The 15,016-nt window shown below is 41.5% G+C and overlaps 1 protein-coding gene across 2 annotated transcripts in view; it reads right to left on the bottom strand.

Moving 5' to 3' along the window:
• The window catches only part of DTX3 (deltex E3 ubiquitin ligase 3), a 152,782-nt gene that overhangs the window by 127,042 nt on the left and 10,724 nt on the right, over window positions 1–15,016 (bottom strand). For both annotated transcript variants that reach the window (XR_010909280.1, XM_060762973.2), the window contains exon 2: window positions 7,420–7,494. Coding sequence is in view for 1 of the 2 variants with exons in the window: in XM_060762973.2 (XP_060618956.1) it covers window positions 7,420–7,432 (13 nt within the window). In the remaining variant the exon portion in view is untranslated. The remainder of the gene's footprint in view (window positions 1–7,419; window positions 7,495–15,016) is intronic.

The following is a 15,016-nucleotide window of genomic DNA, read 5'->3' as shown; positions in this document are numbered from 1 at the left end:
ACTATATTTGTATACATTCTTCCTCTTTAAGTTTCTCTCTTTCACTCTTACACACACACTTTTTTTTTTTTTTGCATGATGGATGCATGTTAAATATAGGACTTGCTTCACACAGGCATGGGAAAGTCCCAGAGTTTCCCAGCAAGGTTGGTGAGCGCTTTCTGCACTCTGAAGGTCAGGCTACTAACCATCCAGCTTACTATTACGTTGATCAACACACATTTTAGTTCCTGAAATGCTAGCCTGATTTCTGGGTATATTTGACTTGTTCATTTCAAAAGTGACACTGATTTCCCCCATCAGTTGTAGTTTATGAGAAACAGAACATATTACATCTTCTAGTCGCCATCAGCTCACCCACAGAAAAAATGACAACGATATCTGAGAAACTAGAACTGACGTGATCCATTCAGTGCAATTTCCTGAATCAGTGCTCCAGATAACCCCAGGAACAGGCCTAAAAAAACAGGTAAAGGGAAAGGTTTTCCCTGACATTAAGTCTAGTCATGTCTGACTCTGGCAAGTGGTGATCATCTCAATTTCTAAACCGAAGAGCCAGCGCTGTCCATAGGCACCTCCAAGGTCATGTGGCCGGCACGATGGCATGAAGCGCTGTTACCTTCCTGCAGAAGCAGTACTTATTGATCTACTTATACTTGCATGTTTTTGAACTGCAAGGTTGGCAGAAGCTGGGGCTAACAGCAGGAGCTCAAACTGCTTCCCAGATTCAAACCACCAACCTTTTGGTCAGCAAGTTCAGCAGCTCAGCAGTTTAACCCACAGTGCCACCAGGGGTCTCAAGAAAACAGAACACAAAGAATATAAATGTTGCTGTTGTTGTCAGGGTGTGCTATCAGCTCACCTGGGACTCATATTCTCTTTACTAGTGGATGAAGCAGAGAATGTTTGAGGACCGGGACATCCATAGGGATACCAAGGTGCTTGTTTATAAAGCTATTGTCCTCCCAACCCTGCTATACGCCTGCGAAACATGGACAGTCTACAGACGTCACATGCAACGCCTGGAATGATTCCATCAGTGCTGCCTCCGAAAAATCCCGCAAATCTCTTGGGAAGACAAGCGGACAAATGTCAGCATGCTGGAAGAAGCAAAGACCACCAGCATTGAAGCGATGGTCCTCCGCCATCAACTCCGCTGGAGTGGGCACGTTACATTGTCCAGATGCCCGACCACCATCTCCCAAATCAGTTGCTCTACTCTGAACTCAAGAACGGAAAACGGAATGTTGTTGGGCAGGAAAAGAGATTGAAAGATGGGCTCAAAGCCAACCTTAAAAACTCTGGCATAGACACTGAGAACGGGAAAGCCCTGGCCTGTGAGCGCTCCAGCTGGAGGTCAGCTGTGACCAGCAATGCTGTAGAATTTGAAGAACCACGAATGGAGAACGAAAGAGAGAAAATTGCCAAGAGGAAGGCGCGTCAGACCAACCCCGACCGGGACCGCCTTCCACCTGGAAACCGATGCCCTCACTGTGGGAGAAGATGCAGATCAAGAATAGGGCTCCACAGTCACCTATGGACCCACCGCCAGAACACCGACCTTGGAGGACCATCATCCGAGGGATCGCCTAAGTAAGTAAGGGAGGCTTCTCTCATGTCCCTGCATGGCGAACTGGAGCTAACAGAGGGAGCTCAACTCGCTCTCCCCAGATTCAAATTGCTGACCCGTCAGTCAACAGTCCTGCCAGCACCAAGGTACTAGTGGTGTCAAATCACTTGGGACCTAATGAATGCAAAGCACGCCCTGTATTACTAAGCTATAGACCCTCCCAATACAATGGACCCTGCCCATGGCATTGCCAATAAGGCATCTATTCCTATGCTGCAACTACTCTACAGATCAGTGTGGGCAACTCTAGCTTTCCCAGTGTTGTGGAGCTATAGTTAACAGTGGAGTTGCCATGCGTCCCCTCATTCTCGATTATCAGCAGAAGACCAACTAATTATTTTAAAGCAGTACAGACTGCAAAAGGGATTGTGTGATCAGGCCTGTAGCTTGGGTGGGGGGTGGGGTTAGGGGTTCAACCCCCCCCCCCCCCCAAATTTTTCAGGTTAAAAAACCCCTATTTTTTGGCTATTTTTGGCCTTACTAGCCTTGCATACCTTGCATCGTATACCTTTTACGGAGCAATAAGGGTCTTTGGACTGTATTAAAATGTTGTTGTGTTCTCAAACTACTCTTCATGATTTGCTAAAAAAATGTTTCAACACCCCCGCCCCCCGAATTTTTTTTTCTGGCTACAGCCCTGTGTGTGATGATCTCATTCGCAGCATTGTGATAGGACAAAATATGTTTTTAATTTTGCACATATAAAAGACACATATGCATTGGATGTGGCTTTACATACATGCAGTTCTTCAGCAAAGAGCAGGTCTTTCAAACTAAGCGTAAGCACAGTGCTGTGCACTCCAAGGCTCTCTTTCTGAGCCAATGGGCTCAAGATGGAGGATCCTTAAGGGAGCCTTGGCAATCCTAAACAGAATGTCACAGGGTAATCAGAACCCAGCGGCAACCCAGGAGGAATCAAGGATTACTTAAAAAGCAGAATTCAAAGCCTTTGGAGAGGCATAGTGGAGGAGAGGCATCCACAGAGATTTGCAGAGGGAAGACTAATTGGGTGGAATGACTAAGAGACACACATAACATAACCAAGAGCCAATCCCAAGAAGATTTATTCAGAAGCAAATTGCAGAGAATTCGGTGCAATCTGTCTCTTTATTAAGTGTTGCACAGATTCCAGATTATGGAAAGACGCTAATTGGAAGTGCACCTGGCAAAATGGTTTATTTTAAAAGTGCACAGTTAAATGACTCAGTGCTGCCAGGACTTTTCATTTTCAGATCATGTTTTATTGTCCTGTTATGGAAAGAGCACTTGAGTCACACAAGAACCTTCTCCTCTTGAGTCAATTCTTCACAGCCTGGCTACCTCACAGCATCATGCTGTGCCCTGCTATTTTGAGCATTATTATCACAATACACAGAAAGATAGATCAGGTTTTATTGGTTCAACCATTTTTTTTTTCATGTCAGGAGCAACTTGAGAAACCGCAAGTCGCTTCTGGTGTGATATAAATGGCTGTCTGCAAGGATGTTGCCCAAGGAACGCCTAGATGTTTCATGGCTCCACATGAGGTGGAGCTGACTGACAGGAGCATACCCCACTTCCTGAATTCAAACCGCCGACCTTTCGGTCAGCAGTCCTGCCAGCACAAGGGCTTAACCCAGGGGTCCGCAAACTTTTCAAACAGAGGGCCAGGTCACAGACCCTCAAACTGTTGGGAGGGCCGGATTATAATTTTTTTTAAAATGAATGAATTCCTATGCACACTGTACATATCATATTAGTAGTGCCAAAAACACTTAAAAACAATACAATAATTAAAATGAAGAACAATTTCAACAAATATAAAATTATTAGTATTTCAATGGGAAGTGTGGGCCTACTTTTGGCTGATGAGATAGGATGATTGTTGTTGTTGTTGTTGTGTGCTTTCAAGTCATTTCCGACTTAGTTTGACCCTGAGCGAGGGCCGGGTAAATGACCTTGGAGGGCTGCATTTGGCCCCCGGGCCTTAGTTTGAGGACCCCTGGCTTAACCCATTGCACCACTGGGGGTTCCTAGTTCAACCATATTGATATAACCAAACTCAATGAGAATAACTGCAACATCAGATTCACTTGTAGTTAAATGTTGGTAGATAACGGCGCTCCATGCAGTCATGCCCGTCACATGACCGTGGAGGTGTCTATGGACAACGCCGGCTCTTCAGCTTAGAAATGGAGATGAGCACCACACCCCAGGGTCAGACACGACTGGACAACCTTTACCTTTTATCAAGGTATATCTAAGCATGGAGCCTTGATGCTGCTGAAATAAGACCATTGTGGCCAGGATATTCTTGGGTATTCTTGAGGAATACCCAAGAAGAGTTTCTCTTCTTGGGTATTCCTCAAGAAGAGAAACTCTTGAAGGACTTCACTGGCACAACATTCTCATTACAAGCACAGAAAGTGAAAAAAAATGTGGATTACCCCATGTAGCATCAAAGCCAAAGCTAGCCAATTTGAGATGAAACTAGATGGACCTTGCCAGATATTCCTTGTCAGTCTGCATTGGATGCTATTTGCCCAGGGATCCCACTGCTCTCCTGGCCAACAGGAATGCTTGCTGCCAATTCTCTCATACACTGAATGGCTGTCTTTTATTAGGTTATATTTACAGTGTTGTACATACCACTTTGGGATTTGTACAAATGAAAAACAGTATAGAGATATTTCAGATAAATAAATGCCTGCTATCTTAAGAAAATATGAAGACACTTGCAGGATTTGAAGATTAATAAAATATTAACGAAGGCAGTGGCTAGAAATTGGGATTTTTTTATATATACCTCGAGAACGGGATACTTTTGCATTTAATACACCTTTAGGTTGGAATTTGTTTTTTTTAATCTTAGAAAACAAAACAAAAACAATCTTAAAAAACAAAATTTAAAATTCACCTTTCATATCCAGTCATATTTTATTTATTTATTTATTTATTTACGACATTTATATGCCACCCTTCTCACCCCGAAGGGGACTCAGAGCGGCTTACAAGTAAAAAGTAAATACAATGTATTATTATTATCATAGCACAACATTAATATTATATACTATATTGCACTATAACATTATACTGTAATATTATTAGTAATATTACATTTAATATAAAATATATAATTATAATATCATTGTTATTAGTACTAGTATATTGTATTACATTATAATATGAATATATTATAGGCAGAGAGAAGCAAAGAATTGCTTTCAGGAAGGAAGAATTGAAGTCTACATGATTTCTGAAAGACTTCGTAGTCAAGACCCAATGGTGTACTTCCACATTCAGTATCTTTAGGCATAAATGTACATTAAGAGTATGCTGGCAATATAGATAATGGGCTAGTTTAGTACTCCTTAAAGCTGTAAGATGTAGGAGACTCAATTTTTCCCATATTATGCCAGGGACTGGAACTTTTAAGAGAGCTGTAGCCAATGGCTTAGGGACAGCACCACCCAGAAACTACCACTTTTAAGTAGCATTAGGCTAGCATATTCTAACATGAACTTATTGCACCTTTGGTACCATTTCCATAAGGTAAAGGTAAAGGTTTCCCCTGACATTAAGTCTAGTCATGTTCGACTCTGAGAGGTGGTGCTCATCTCCATTTGTAAGCTGAAGAGCCAACGTTGTCCATAGACGCCTCCAAGATCATGTGGCTGGCATGACTGCATGGAGTGTCATTACATTCCCACAGAAGTGGTACCTATTGATCTACTCACATTTGCATGTTTTCAAACTGCTAGGTTGGCAGAAGCTGGGGCTAACAGTAGGAGCTAACCCTGCTCCCTGGATTCAAACTGCCAACCTTTCGGTCAGCAAGTTCAGCAGCTCAGTGGATTAATCTGCTGTGCCACCAGGTGGCCCACTGCCATAGAGGCTGTAAATTTCTCACAATGTCTGCAATTTGCTATCACCCTCTTTAATCCAATTGGGAACAGCAGACAAAGTCGTTGGGCTGGAGTGGGCCTTACATTAAAAAGAAAAGAATCAATAGATTTAATTTTATAATGGCAATAACTGTTACAGTTTCCCGGACCTTGACTTCCAAGTAAATCTCTGTTCAAATCAGCATTAACATACTGCATGTTGGCCAAACATCATAGGCAGACAGGCTAAAACAGAACACCCTAATCAAAAACCGTTTGTTTCCAGACAAGTAAACACGAAACAGATGTATAAGCTCTGTGCTCCCTGCCATTTTGGGCACTTGAGGTGGTGTCCATTTTTAATACGAACTTACTGTAACCTCATGAGGCTTATTCAGTAAGCCCTATTAAAAATGGACACCACCACTCCCTTTAAGTCCCCAATATGATAGAAAGCGCAAAGCATTTCTGCATTGACTCATCAATAAACAGTCACAGATTTTTTTGGGATTGATTTGTCGTCAAAAATGTTTCAACTTATACACAAGTATGCATGGTAATAATAATAATAATAATAATAATAATAATAATAATAATAATAATAATAAATAATACATGGCATGCCCCAACTCTGGCAATCTTTAGGAGGAGCTTGAAAACGTGGTTGTTCCAGTGTGCCTTCCCAGAATAAGGAAACTCCCAGCAATATGTCTCTCAATGCACTTTATTAGTGATCTAGGATTGTCTGTACGCCCCATTCTTTTTCGAAATTCTATACTAGTTATATTTCACCTGGTCTTGCTCAGCATTATTTTTAAAATTTTAATCATTACATTTGGCCCAGCCATATTTTAAATTATGTTATTGTGTTATTGTTGATGTTTACTGCCTATTTTTTGTTTATGAGTTTTATTTTATTGTTTTGTATTACTGTTGTTGTTTTTACTGATGTATTGTGGGCTCGACCTCATGTAAGCCGCACCAAGTCCCTTGGGGAGATAATAATAAAGTTTTATTATTATTTATTGTTATTTATACCCCACTCCATCTCCCCCAGGGGGACTCGGTGCGGCTTACATGAGACCATGCCCAAAAATACAGTAACACAATATAACTCAAAAGCATAACAAAACCAGAAATGGTAACTAAGAACAGGCTACGATTTAGAGTGAAGGGTTTTTTTTTTTAATCAGAAGCAACTCGAGAAACTGCAAGTCGCTTCTGGTGTGAAACTATTGGCCATCTGCAGAGACGTTGCCCAGGGGACGTCCAGATGCATTACCATCCTGTGAGAGGCTTCTCTCATATCCCTGCACAGGAAGCTGGAGCTGACAGATGGGAGCTCACCCCATCTCACGGATTCGAACTGCTGACCTTCAGGTCAGTCGGCACAAGGGTTTAACTCATTGCACCACCGCGTCTCCTATAGTCAACGGATGCCTCTTGGTTATGGCAAGCTACACCAACACAACAGATGAGGAAATCATGCAACCTCCCAGATGTTATTCAGTTTCATACATCGCTGAATGGACAAGGCTGCTAAGATTTGCAATCCAACATCTGGGGAGTCACACAATTTTCACCGTCCAATAGAGCTTGGGGAGTATGAAGGAATAGCTAGAATTCAGCTGCTATGCCAGTCAGGAGATGTGTCCACTTGGTTAAACAGAAGTCAGAGAGGTTTATCATTATCCAAGGTCCTACTTAGCGCAGCTCAGAAAGATGCAGAAGGAAAAGGGTCAGGGAGGTAAATGGTTTCAAGTTAACACCACAGCCAGATTCATGAGTGGATAGAGTGAAAGGCTCTCATTTTCCAAAATCCATACCTTGGAGAGGGGAAAATTCAAATCACTGAGTGATGGAGTGGGTAGGATTTGAACAAGGAGACCTGGCTGGAGAGTGAGCCACATAATCACAGTGTCTTACCTGGTGAGCCCATGGGAAAGGCTGAGGACGAGGATTAACTGGATGTGGGAGTTCAGCCGAGCGGTGAATCAGAAACTGAAAAATGGGAAGAAAGGAGCGTATTAAGCCATGGCTGTGCATTACATTTATATCTAGCTGCCCATGAACCATCTCAACCATCTCTACATCACAGCTTCAAGTCTAAGTACATACAAGGACCACAAAGCACATCCCAGGACAAGAACGTCTGCCCTCCCCATTCCCACATATTTCTTCTCTGGGTTGGGCCATTGTGGCAGTGCCACCATATCCGATGTTTACTCACAAGTATTCAATTGGCTCTACTACTAGGTATAAACCTTAGTCACCAGATGCTGTCTGATCTTGGAAGCTAAGCATAATCACATCTGATTAGTACTTGGATGGAAGACTACCAACAAATACCAGATTTTTTTAAAAAAAAATAAAAATGTTACTAGCTGTCCCCTGCCACTCGTTGCTGTGGCCCAGTCTGTGTTTTGTGTGTGTGTGTGTGTGAGTGTGTGTATGTCTGTGTATATGTGTATATATGTGTGTGTGTGTGTTTGTGTATATATGTGTTTTGCACATGCGTTGTAATGTAATTTTGGTTTTTTGGCTTTTAAGTCCTTTCTTCTGTGTTTTTCAGTGTTTTTATGAGTGGTGGTCACTCATTGGCCTGATAGGTGTATTGTGTCCAAATTTGGTGTCAATTTGTCCAGTGGTTTTTGAGTTATGTTAATCCCACAAACAAACATTGCATTTTTATTTATATAGATTTTAGGACATACACATATAGGATTAATATGTGAAAGAAAATAATCCTGGTGGTAGTGGAAATTGTAACTGTTGTGTTTGTAAATGTGTATGTCCTAAAATAAAAAAAATACATTTTAAAAATACCAGATCTTGTATTTATTTATTTAAAGCATTTATATTCTGCCCTTCTCACCCCAAAGGGGACTCAGAGAGGAGCACAACATATAAACAGCAAACATTCAATGCCAAAACATGACCATACACATACAAAAGCATTAAAATCACTTATCGTGACGTTAAAATCCTCTAGTTAGAACTGTCTCAACAACGATATTGGATTTGGTTGGCATACTTAGAGTTCCTGTCACTGCCTCATTACACAGTCCCAAAGACTCGGTCCCACAGCCACGTTTTTATCATCCTTCTAAAGGACAAGAGGGAGGGGGCTGACCTGATCTCATTAGGAAAGGAGTTCCATAGCCAAGGGGCAATCACTGAGAAGGCCCTGTCTCTCGTCCCAGCCAAATGCGCCTCCCCAGAAGATCTTAATCTCCGCAGTGGTTCATAGGGGCAATATTGTAGTCTATATTTTGGAGGAAGTAACTGACAAACCCATCTTCAGCTGTCAAAGAAAACCCTATGCAATTTATGGCATCACCATAAGCAATTAGAACACACCACAAACATATTTTATGGATGGCAGATTCGTCATGCCTCCCCCGCAGAAAAAAAACTCATTGCCACATCAGGTTTGAGATTTTTCTGCTTTAAGCAAGGCAGGTTTAAAATTTGGTTATTTCTCTATATCAGTGGTTCCCAACCACTTTGACCAGGACCACTCTCATTAGTACCAAAGAGTTACGAATCAGTTTTTGGTCAACTTTAGATTAGGTTTGGCAATTTGGGGTGCTGATTCAGAAAACTGCATTGGGTAGACCACATCAGCTCTAGTTTCTCATACAGAACATATGTCATCCAGTAGTCACCCACAGAGAACCTTATTTAATAAGCCTTGGCACCATAAGAGGGTTTTGCAAAACCAGTCACTCTCATTGCAATGGTGTAGTAACGCTGATTATGCTGGGGAAAATGGAAGGAAAAAGGAAGAGGGGCCAACCAAGGGCAAGATGGATGGATGGGATCCTCGAAGTGACTGGATTGACCTTGAAGGAGCTGGGAGTGGTGATGGCCGACAGGGAGCTCTGGCGTGGGCTGATCCATGAGGACACAAAGAGTTAAAAATGACTGAACGAATAAACAACAACAACAAGTAACGGTGAGGCCATGAACCATATTTTGATTGTTGTGGTCCACAGGTTGGGAACCACTGCTCTCTCTATATATGATTACAATATAATCTGGTGCAACCCTATCCTTACTTTCAGCTGTGTTCAGGGAAATTACGTCTTCCTCTTACGTCCCTTCAACTCTGCCATATAAAATCCAGATTATCCCCTTTGAACTAGATTAAATTGCAGTGTAGACTCACATAATCCAGTTCAAAGCAGATAATGTGGATTATGTACTTGGATAATCAAGATTATATGGTAGCGTAGAAGGGACCTTATACAGCTCTAATATTTTAAACTGAGAGTTAGTAGAGTATATAGTAGCTTAAGTTTTGGACTGATTCTGGAGAATGGGGGTCAAATTCCTACTTACTTCTGGAAGCCTGCTGGGCGATCTTGGGCAAGTCACAGCCCCTGAGCCTCAGAGGAAGGCAAAGGCAGACCCTTCTGAACAAAGTAAACCAAGTAAACCCAAAAAGGACTCAAAGACACAAAACGACTTAAAAGGGACTGTTTCATTATTCCCCTCAAGATGGGTGGAACATTTTTTCTCTTCCTGATCTTGAATCAAGGCTGATATCTCATCCCAGAACCAAAAACAGTATTGTTTTGCTCAATGAAAACAATTCTACTCAGATGTTCCTTGTAATACTAAAGCATTAATGCCGCCATTTAAAAGAGGGGGGAAAGACAATCTTATACCTGCTTTCTACTCCAGCACTACTTATCACCTCTCAACCTCCCACACCTAGGAATAAAAAAAAGCTTAACACCCAGGAAGCCAGTTTCTAAACTAAGCACTGACTAATCTTAGAAACCATTTGTAGCTGAGAGACCAGTTTTTAATGCCGCGGGTCCTGTAAGGTGTTATTCCTCCCAAATCAACAAATGTTTAACTAGCTGCAAAGGCAGAAATCGTTCTTGCTGAACTCCAGCAACTGCATTCTTGCTGTTACTGTAAACGACTTTCCAGACAGGCCCTATATCCCAGGATCTGATCCCAGGTTTTCTGTTTATCCCAGATTATCTGACAGTGTGGACTCATATAATCCGGTTTAATTTGGAAAACCTGGGATCAGATCCTAGGATATAGGGCGTGTCTGGAAGGGCCATAGTTTGCATATTACCAAAACCAGAAGCAAACAACATGGAGAGATTAGTAGCTCTGGGTAGGTGCCCAGTTCTCCAAGTAAAATAACTCAACAAGGACCATTCACTTTCACAACTACTAGTTGGATTAATATACACAGGACATTCCTGACCCACTGGTGAATCATGCCCAACACTGTCTACTCTGGAAGCATGGGAGTCTTAGGCCATATAAATCAATGAGGAGGGATAATGAGAACTGTAGTCCAACAATTTCTAGAGGGTCTGTTCTTGTTTTTTATTCGTTCAGTCATTTCCAACTCTTCATGTCTTCATGGACCAGTCCACATCAGAGCTCCTTAGCAACCATGGCCACCCCCAGCTCACTGGAAGGTCAAGCCAGTCACTTCAAGGATCCCATTTATCCATCTTGCTCTTAGTCGGCCCCTTTTCCTTTTTCCTTCCATTTCCCCCAGCATCATTGTCTTCTCCAAGCTTTCCTGTCTTCTCATTATATGGCCAAAGTACTTCATCTTTGCCTCTACTATCCTTCCTTCCAGTGAGCAGTCAGGCTTTATTTCCTGAAGTATGGACTGGTTTGATCTTCTTACAGTCCAAGACACTCTCAGAATTTTCCTCCAACAGTTCAAAAGCATCTATCTTCCTTCGCTCATCCTTCCTTATGGTCCAGCTCTCACATTAATAGGTTACTATGGGGAAGACCATTGCTTTAACTATGCGGATCTTCGTTGCCAGTGTGATGTCTCCACTCTTCACTATTTTATCGAGATTGGCCATTGCTCTCCTCCCAAGAACTAAATGTCTTCTGATTTCCTGATGTCTACAGTAATCTTCGCACCTAGAAAGGCGCGAAAGGGAGGAATGGGCTAAGTACAGGAGTGACAATGTCTATTGGTAACTAAGAACTAAACTGAGCCTGAAACATTGCTCTACCACTGCCTTGTTGTTCCAGAATTGAAAGTTCCTCACAGGTTTAACTGTGAAATAGAGGAGTAAGCAAATAATCATTGTAATTCAAGGTGAACTAGTAAATCTTATGGCTAGATCGGGATGCGTAACTAAACCTTTCCCGTAAAAATTATTTTTCCCTTTTAACTTTCATTAATAAAGCCCAGTCCATCTGTATTTTGTTTCACAAGGATGCCTTACAATGGTAAAGTGAAATCCTATTACTATAAAAGTTCAGTGGGAATGGGTTTTCATTGTCGGCATAGGCAGCTGCCATGGCTATGATACTTGACTGCTCCTTAATCCACTATTTTTATAAACTCCATTATCACACTAGTTCGACCAAGATTTGAAATTGGATGTGCAGTACCTTTGACCAAGTATCGATTGCATTTGAAATTCCAAGTTACACTAGCAATTGAGGATTCCAGCCCAGAAAGCAATCTTTCTCAGCTTGCCTCTCAGGTCAATTTATATTGCAGTTTCATACATGCATTGGGTGCACCCCACTTTTTAATTTATCTATACAGGAAGGGCAAGGTGGATGGATGGTATCCTTGAAGTGACTGGATTGACCTTGAAGGAGCTGGGGGTGGCCATGGCTGACAGGGAGCTCTGGCGTGGGCTGATCCATGAGATCACGAAGAGTTGGAAGCGACTGAACAAATAAACAACAACAATACAGGAAGTCCCCAGATTGCTAACAAGATAGGTTCTGTAGGTTTGTTCTTAAGTTGAATTTGTAGGTAAGTCAGAACATTCACATTTTAAGAGTAATTCCATCCATATGTATGTAATGTTTTGGATAGCATAGGGAAGGATTAACACCCCTGTGGTGTTTGTTTTGCAGTCTGTGCCCTGTTCAGAAGATTTCACATCATTTTCTGTCCTTGTAATAAGTGGATTTTGAAAAAAAATGACTTATGGAAATAAGGATTGGTGATAAAGCTTCAGTGGAGACACCTTTTCCCCATGAAAACTCTTTCAGGAGTGGATTTCCCTTCTTAGAGGTAAATTTCCTCGTACTTCCTGTTGTCTCACCTCCGTTCTTAATTATGAATCGTATGTAAGTCAGATGTATGTAACTTGGGGACTGGCTCTATGAAATGGCCCTGTCATTAACAACTTATTCTAGATGATAGAATAGTGTCTGAATTTGGTTTTGAATTGTATATGTTTGGTGTTAATAGTTTTTGTTTTGAATACTTTGTATATTTCTTTCTTTTGTGTTATTATATGTGTGGAAACTGCCCTGAGTCCACTAGGGAAAATAGAACAGTATATAAATAAAGTTTTATTATTATTGTTATTATTGTATTGTCGAAGGCTTTCATGGCCGAATCACTAAGTTCTTATGGGTCTTTTCGGGCTATATGGCCATGTTCTAGAGGCATTTCTCCTGACGTTTCGCCTGCATCTATGGCAAGCATCCTCAGAGGTGAGGTCCCCTTTGAGGATGCTTGCCATAGATGCAGGTGAAACGTCAGGAGAAATGCCTCTAGAACATGGCCATATAGCCCGAAAAGACCCACAAGAACTTACTGTTATCATCATCATCATCATCATCATCATCATCATCATCATGTAGCCATGGGAAATGTATCACGAAACTATGCAAATCTAGTAGTAAGAAATGCAAGTTCAACACCTACTGGCTCATCGGTCTCACAGTTTGGCCTGGGACAACATTCCTCCTCCAAATCTATGGCTACCACCATTGGGCCAGTGTCTGTATATTTGCATCTGCAACTCTGTCAATGTGTTTCTTTCATATCTTTATTAATGGGGCGTTTTTGGCGTCTATGCCACATCATCTTTCTAGAGAATGTTGCTCAGTAACATCATCCCCAAATGGGAAGGACCAAATACCTGCAATTTACTATTCACAGTTGGAAATTCCCAAGTAAGCAATGTTGAGATTGGGTAACGCTCAGAAACATTTACACTATGAAGGTCTCAGTGACAAAGTACTACATATACTTCCTCCATTCCTTGCTGTTGTTTCTCAAAATGGGGTTGAAGGAGAAAAAAGTAATGCTGGTTTCTTCAAACAGTGCAGAAGTATTTGTCTTTTAAACGAACTAGAAAACACTGTGCTGAAGGATGACTTTAATTAAGACCAGAGGTTTGGGGCACCCTTGTAGAGAACATACGATTTTAATTCCAGGTAAATAAATAGTTCTATTTTTAACCAGCCTACTGGCTCGGCACAATGCCTGACCCATTAAAGGGGCCCGGGAACTAGAAATGCATAGCAAGAAGTATGTAATACGTTTTTTCTTCTAGCAAAACAAAATATCCCCAAAATGCTGAATGTAGAAATTTAAAAGGGAGTGACAGATTTGTGTTTACAATATAGCTATAAGCATTAAAAGGAAGAAAACATATTATTGTTACTGCTGTTATTGGACTTTTCACCCCACCTCATCCCCAAAATTGGTTTAGTGAAATTAGATTGCAAATTAAAGTGGATATAACAGAGCCCCCGGTGGTGCAGCAGGTTAAACAGCTGAGCTGCTGAACTTGCTGACCGAAAGGTCAGCAGTTTGAATCCAGGGAGCGATGGTGAGCTCCTGCTGTTAGACCCAGTTTTTGCCAACCTAGGAGTTTGAAAACATGCAAATGTGAGTAGATTGATAGGTACCGCGTCTGCGGAAAGGTAACGTTGCTCCATGCAGTCATGCTGGCCACATGACCTTCGAGGCGTCGATGGACAATGCTGGCTCTTTGGCTTAGAGATGGAGATAAGCACACACACACCCGAATCAGACACAACTAGACTTAATGTCAGGGAAAACCTTTACATTTTATAACAAAGTTACTACATGCAAAATGCTGCCGTTAAAATACAATTACATTATTAGCGATATTAAAAAGTTAACTATTAATGAGCTTTAGAACTACAAGTTTTGCAATTTAATATCCAATACTAGTCACTGACTAAATAGTAGTGGTTTGATTGCATCTTACAAGGTATTTGTGCCTAGGCGCTATTTTATTCATCTATCTATCTATCTGTGGTAGAATTTGCTATTTATCTCAAATCACATTTTTCCTAAGATGAGTATTTTGCAGTCCTGTGCATCTATTCTAGACCACCACTTGGAAACACTACTGGAGTACGAATTCCATAGTTCCTTAAAATTAATCATGTTGGTTGGGGTGTCTAAAGTCCCAACATATGGAAGGCAAAAAAAGTTCCCCACACCAGTAAATGACTGAGCAAGGAGCATTCTTTCAGTTCTGGGAACTCTTCTTCCATGGCACTTGGTAGTCAGAGATTTTTCCAATGCTTCTCAGCAGGCAGTTCCATCATGACGACAAGTAAACTAACTTCCAAGGCAGATGGGTTATATATCAGCAAACATCAATTCTGTTGGGTTTCATCCCTGGACTGTTCAAGTCTCTTGTGTCATCAAGCTTCCAGACCTCAATGAGTAAAGAGACTAGAGATAGGATTAGGCTGTGGGATTCTTCCTCCACATTCCTATGGA

Source organism: Anolis sagrei, chromosome 2, assembly GCF_037176765.1.
Source record: "Anolis sagrei isolate rAnoSag1 chromosome 2, rAnoSag1.mat, whole genome shotgun sequence".
Lineage (NCBI taxonomy): Eukaryota > Metazoa > Chordata > Lepidosauria > Squamata > Dactyloidae > Anolis > Anolis sagrei.
This window is presented reverse-complemented; position numbering and strand designations above follow the sequence as displayed.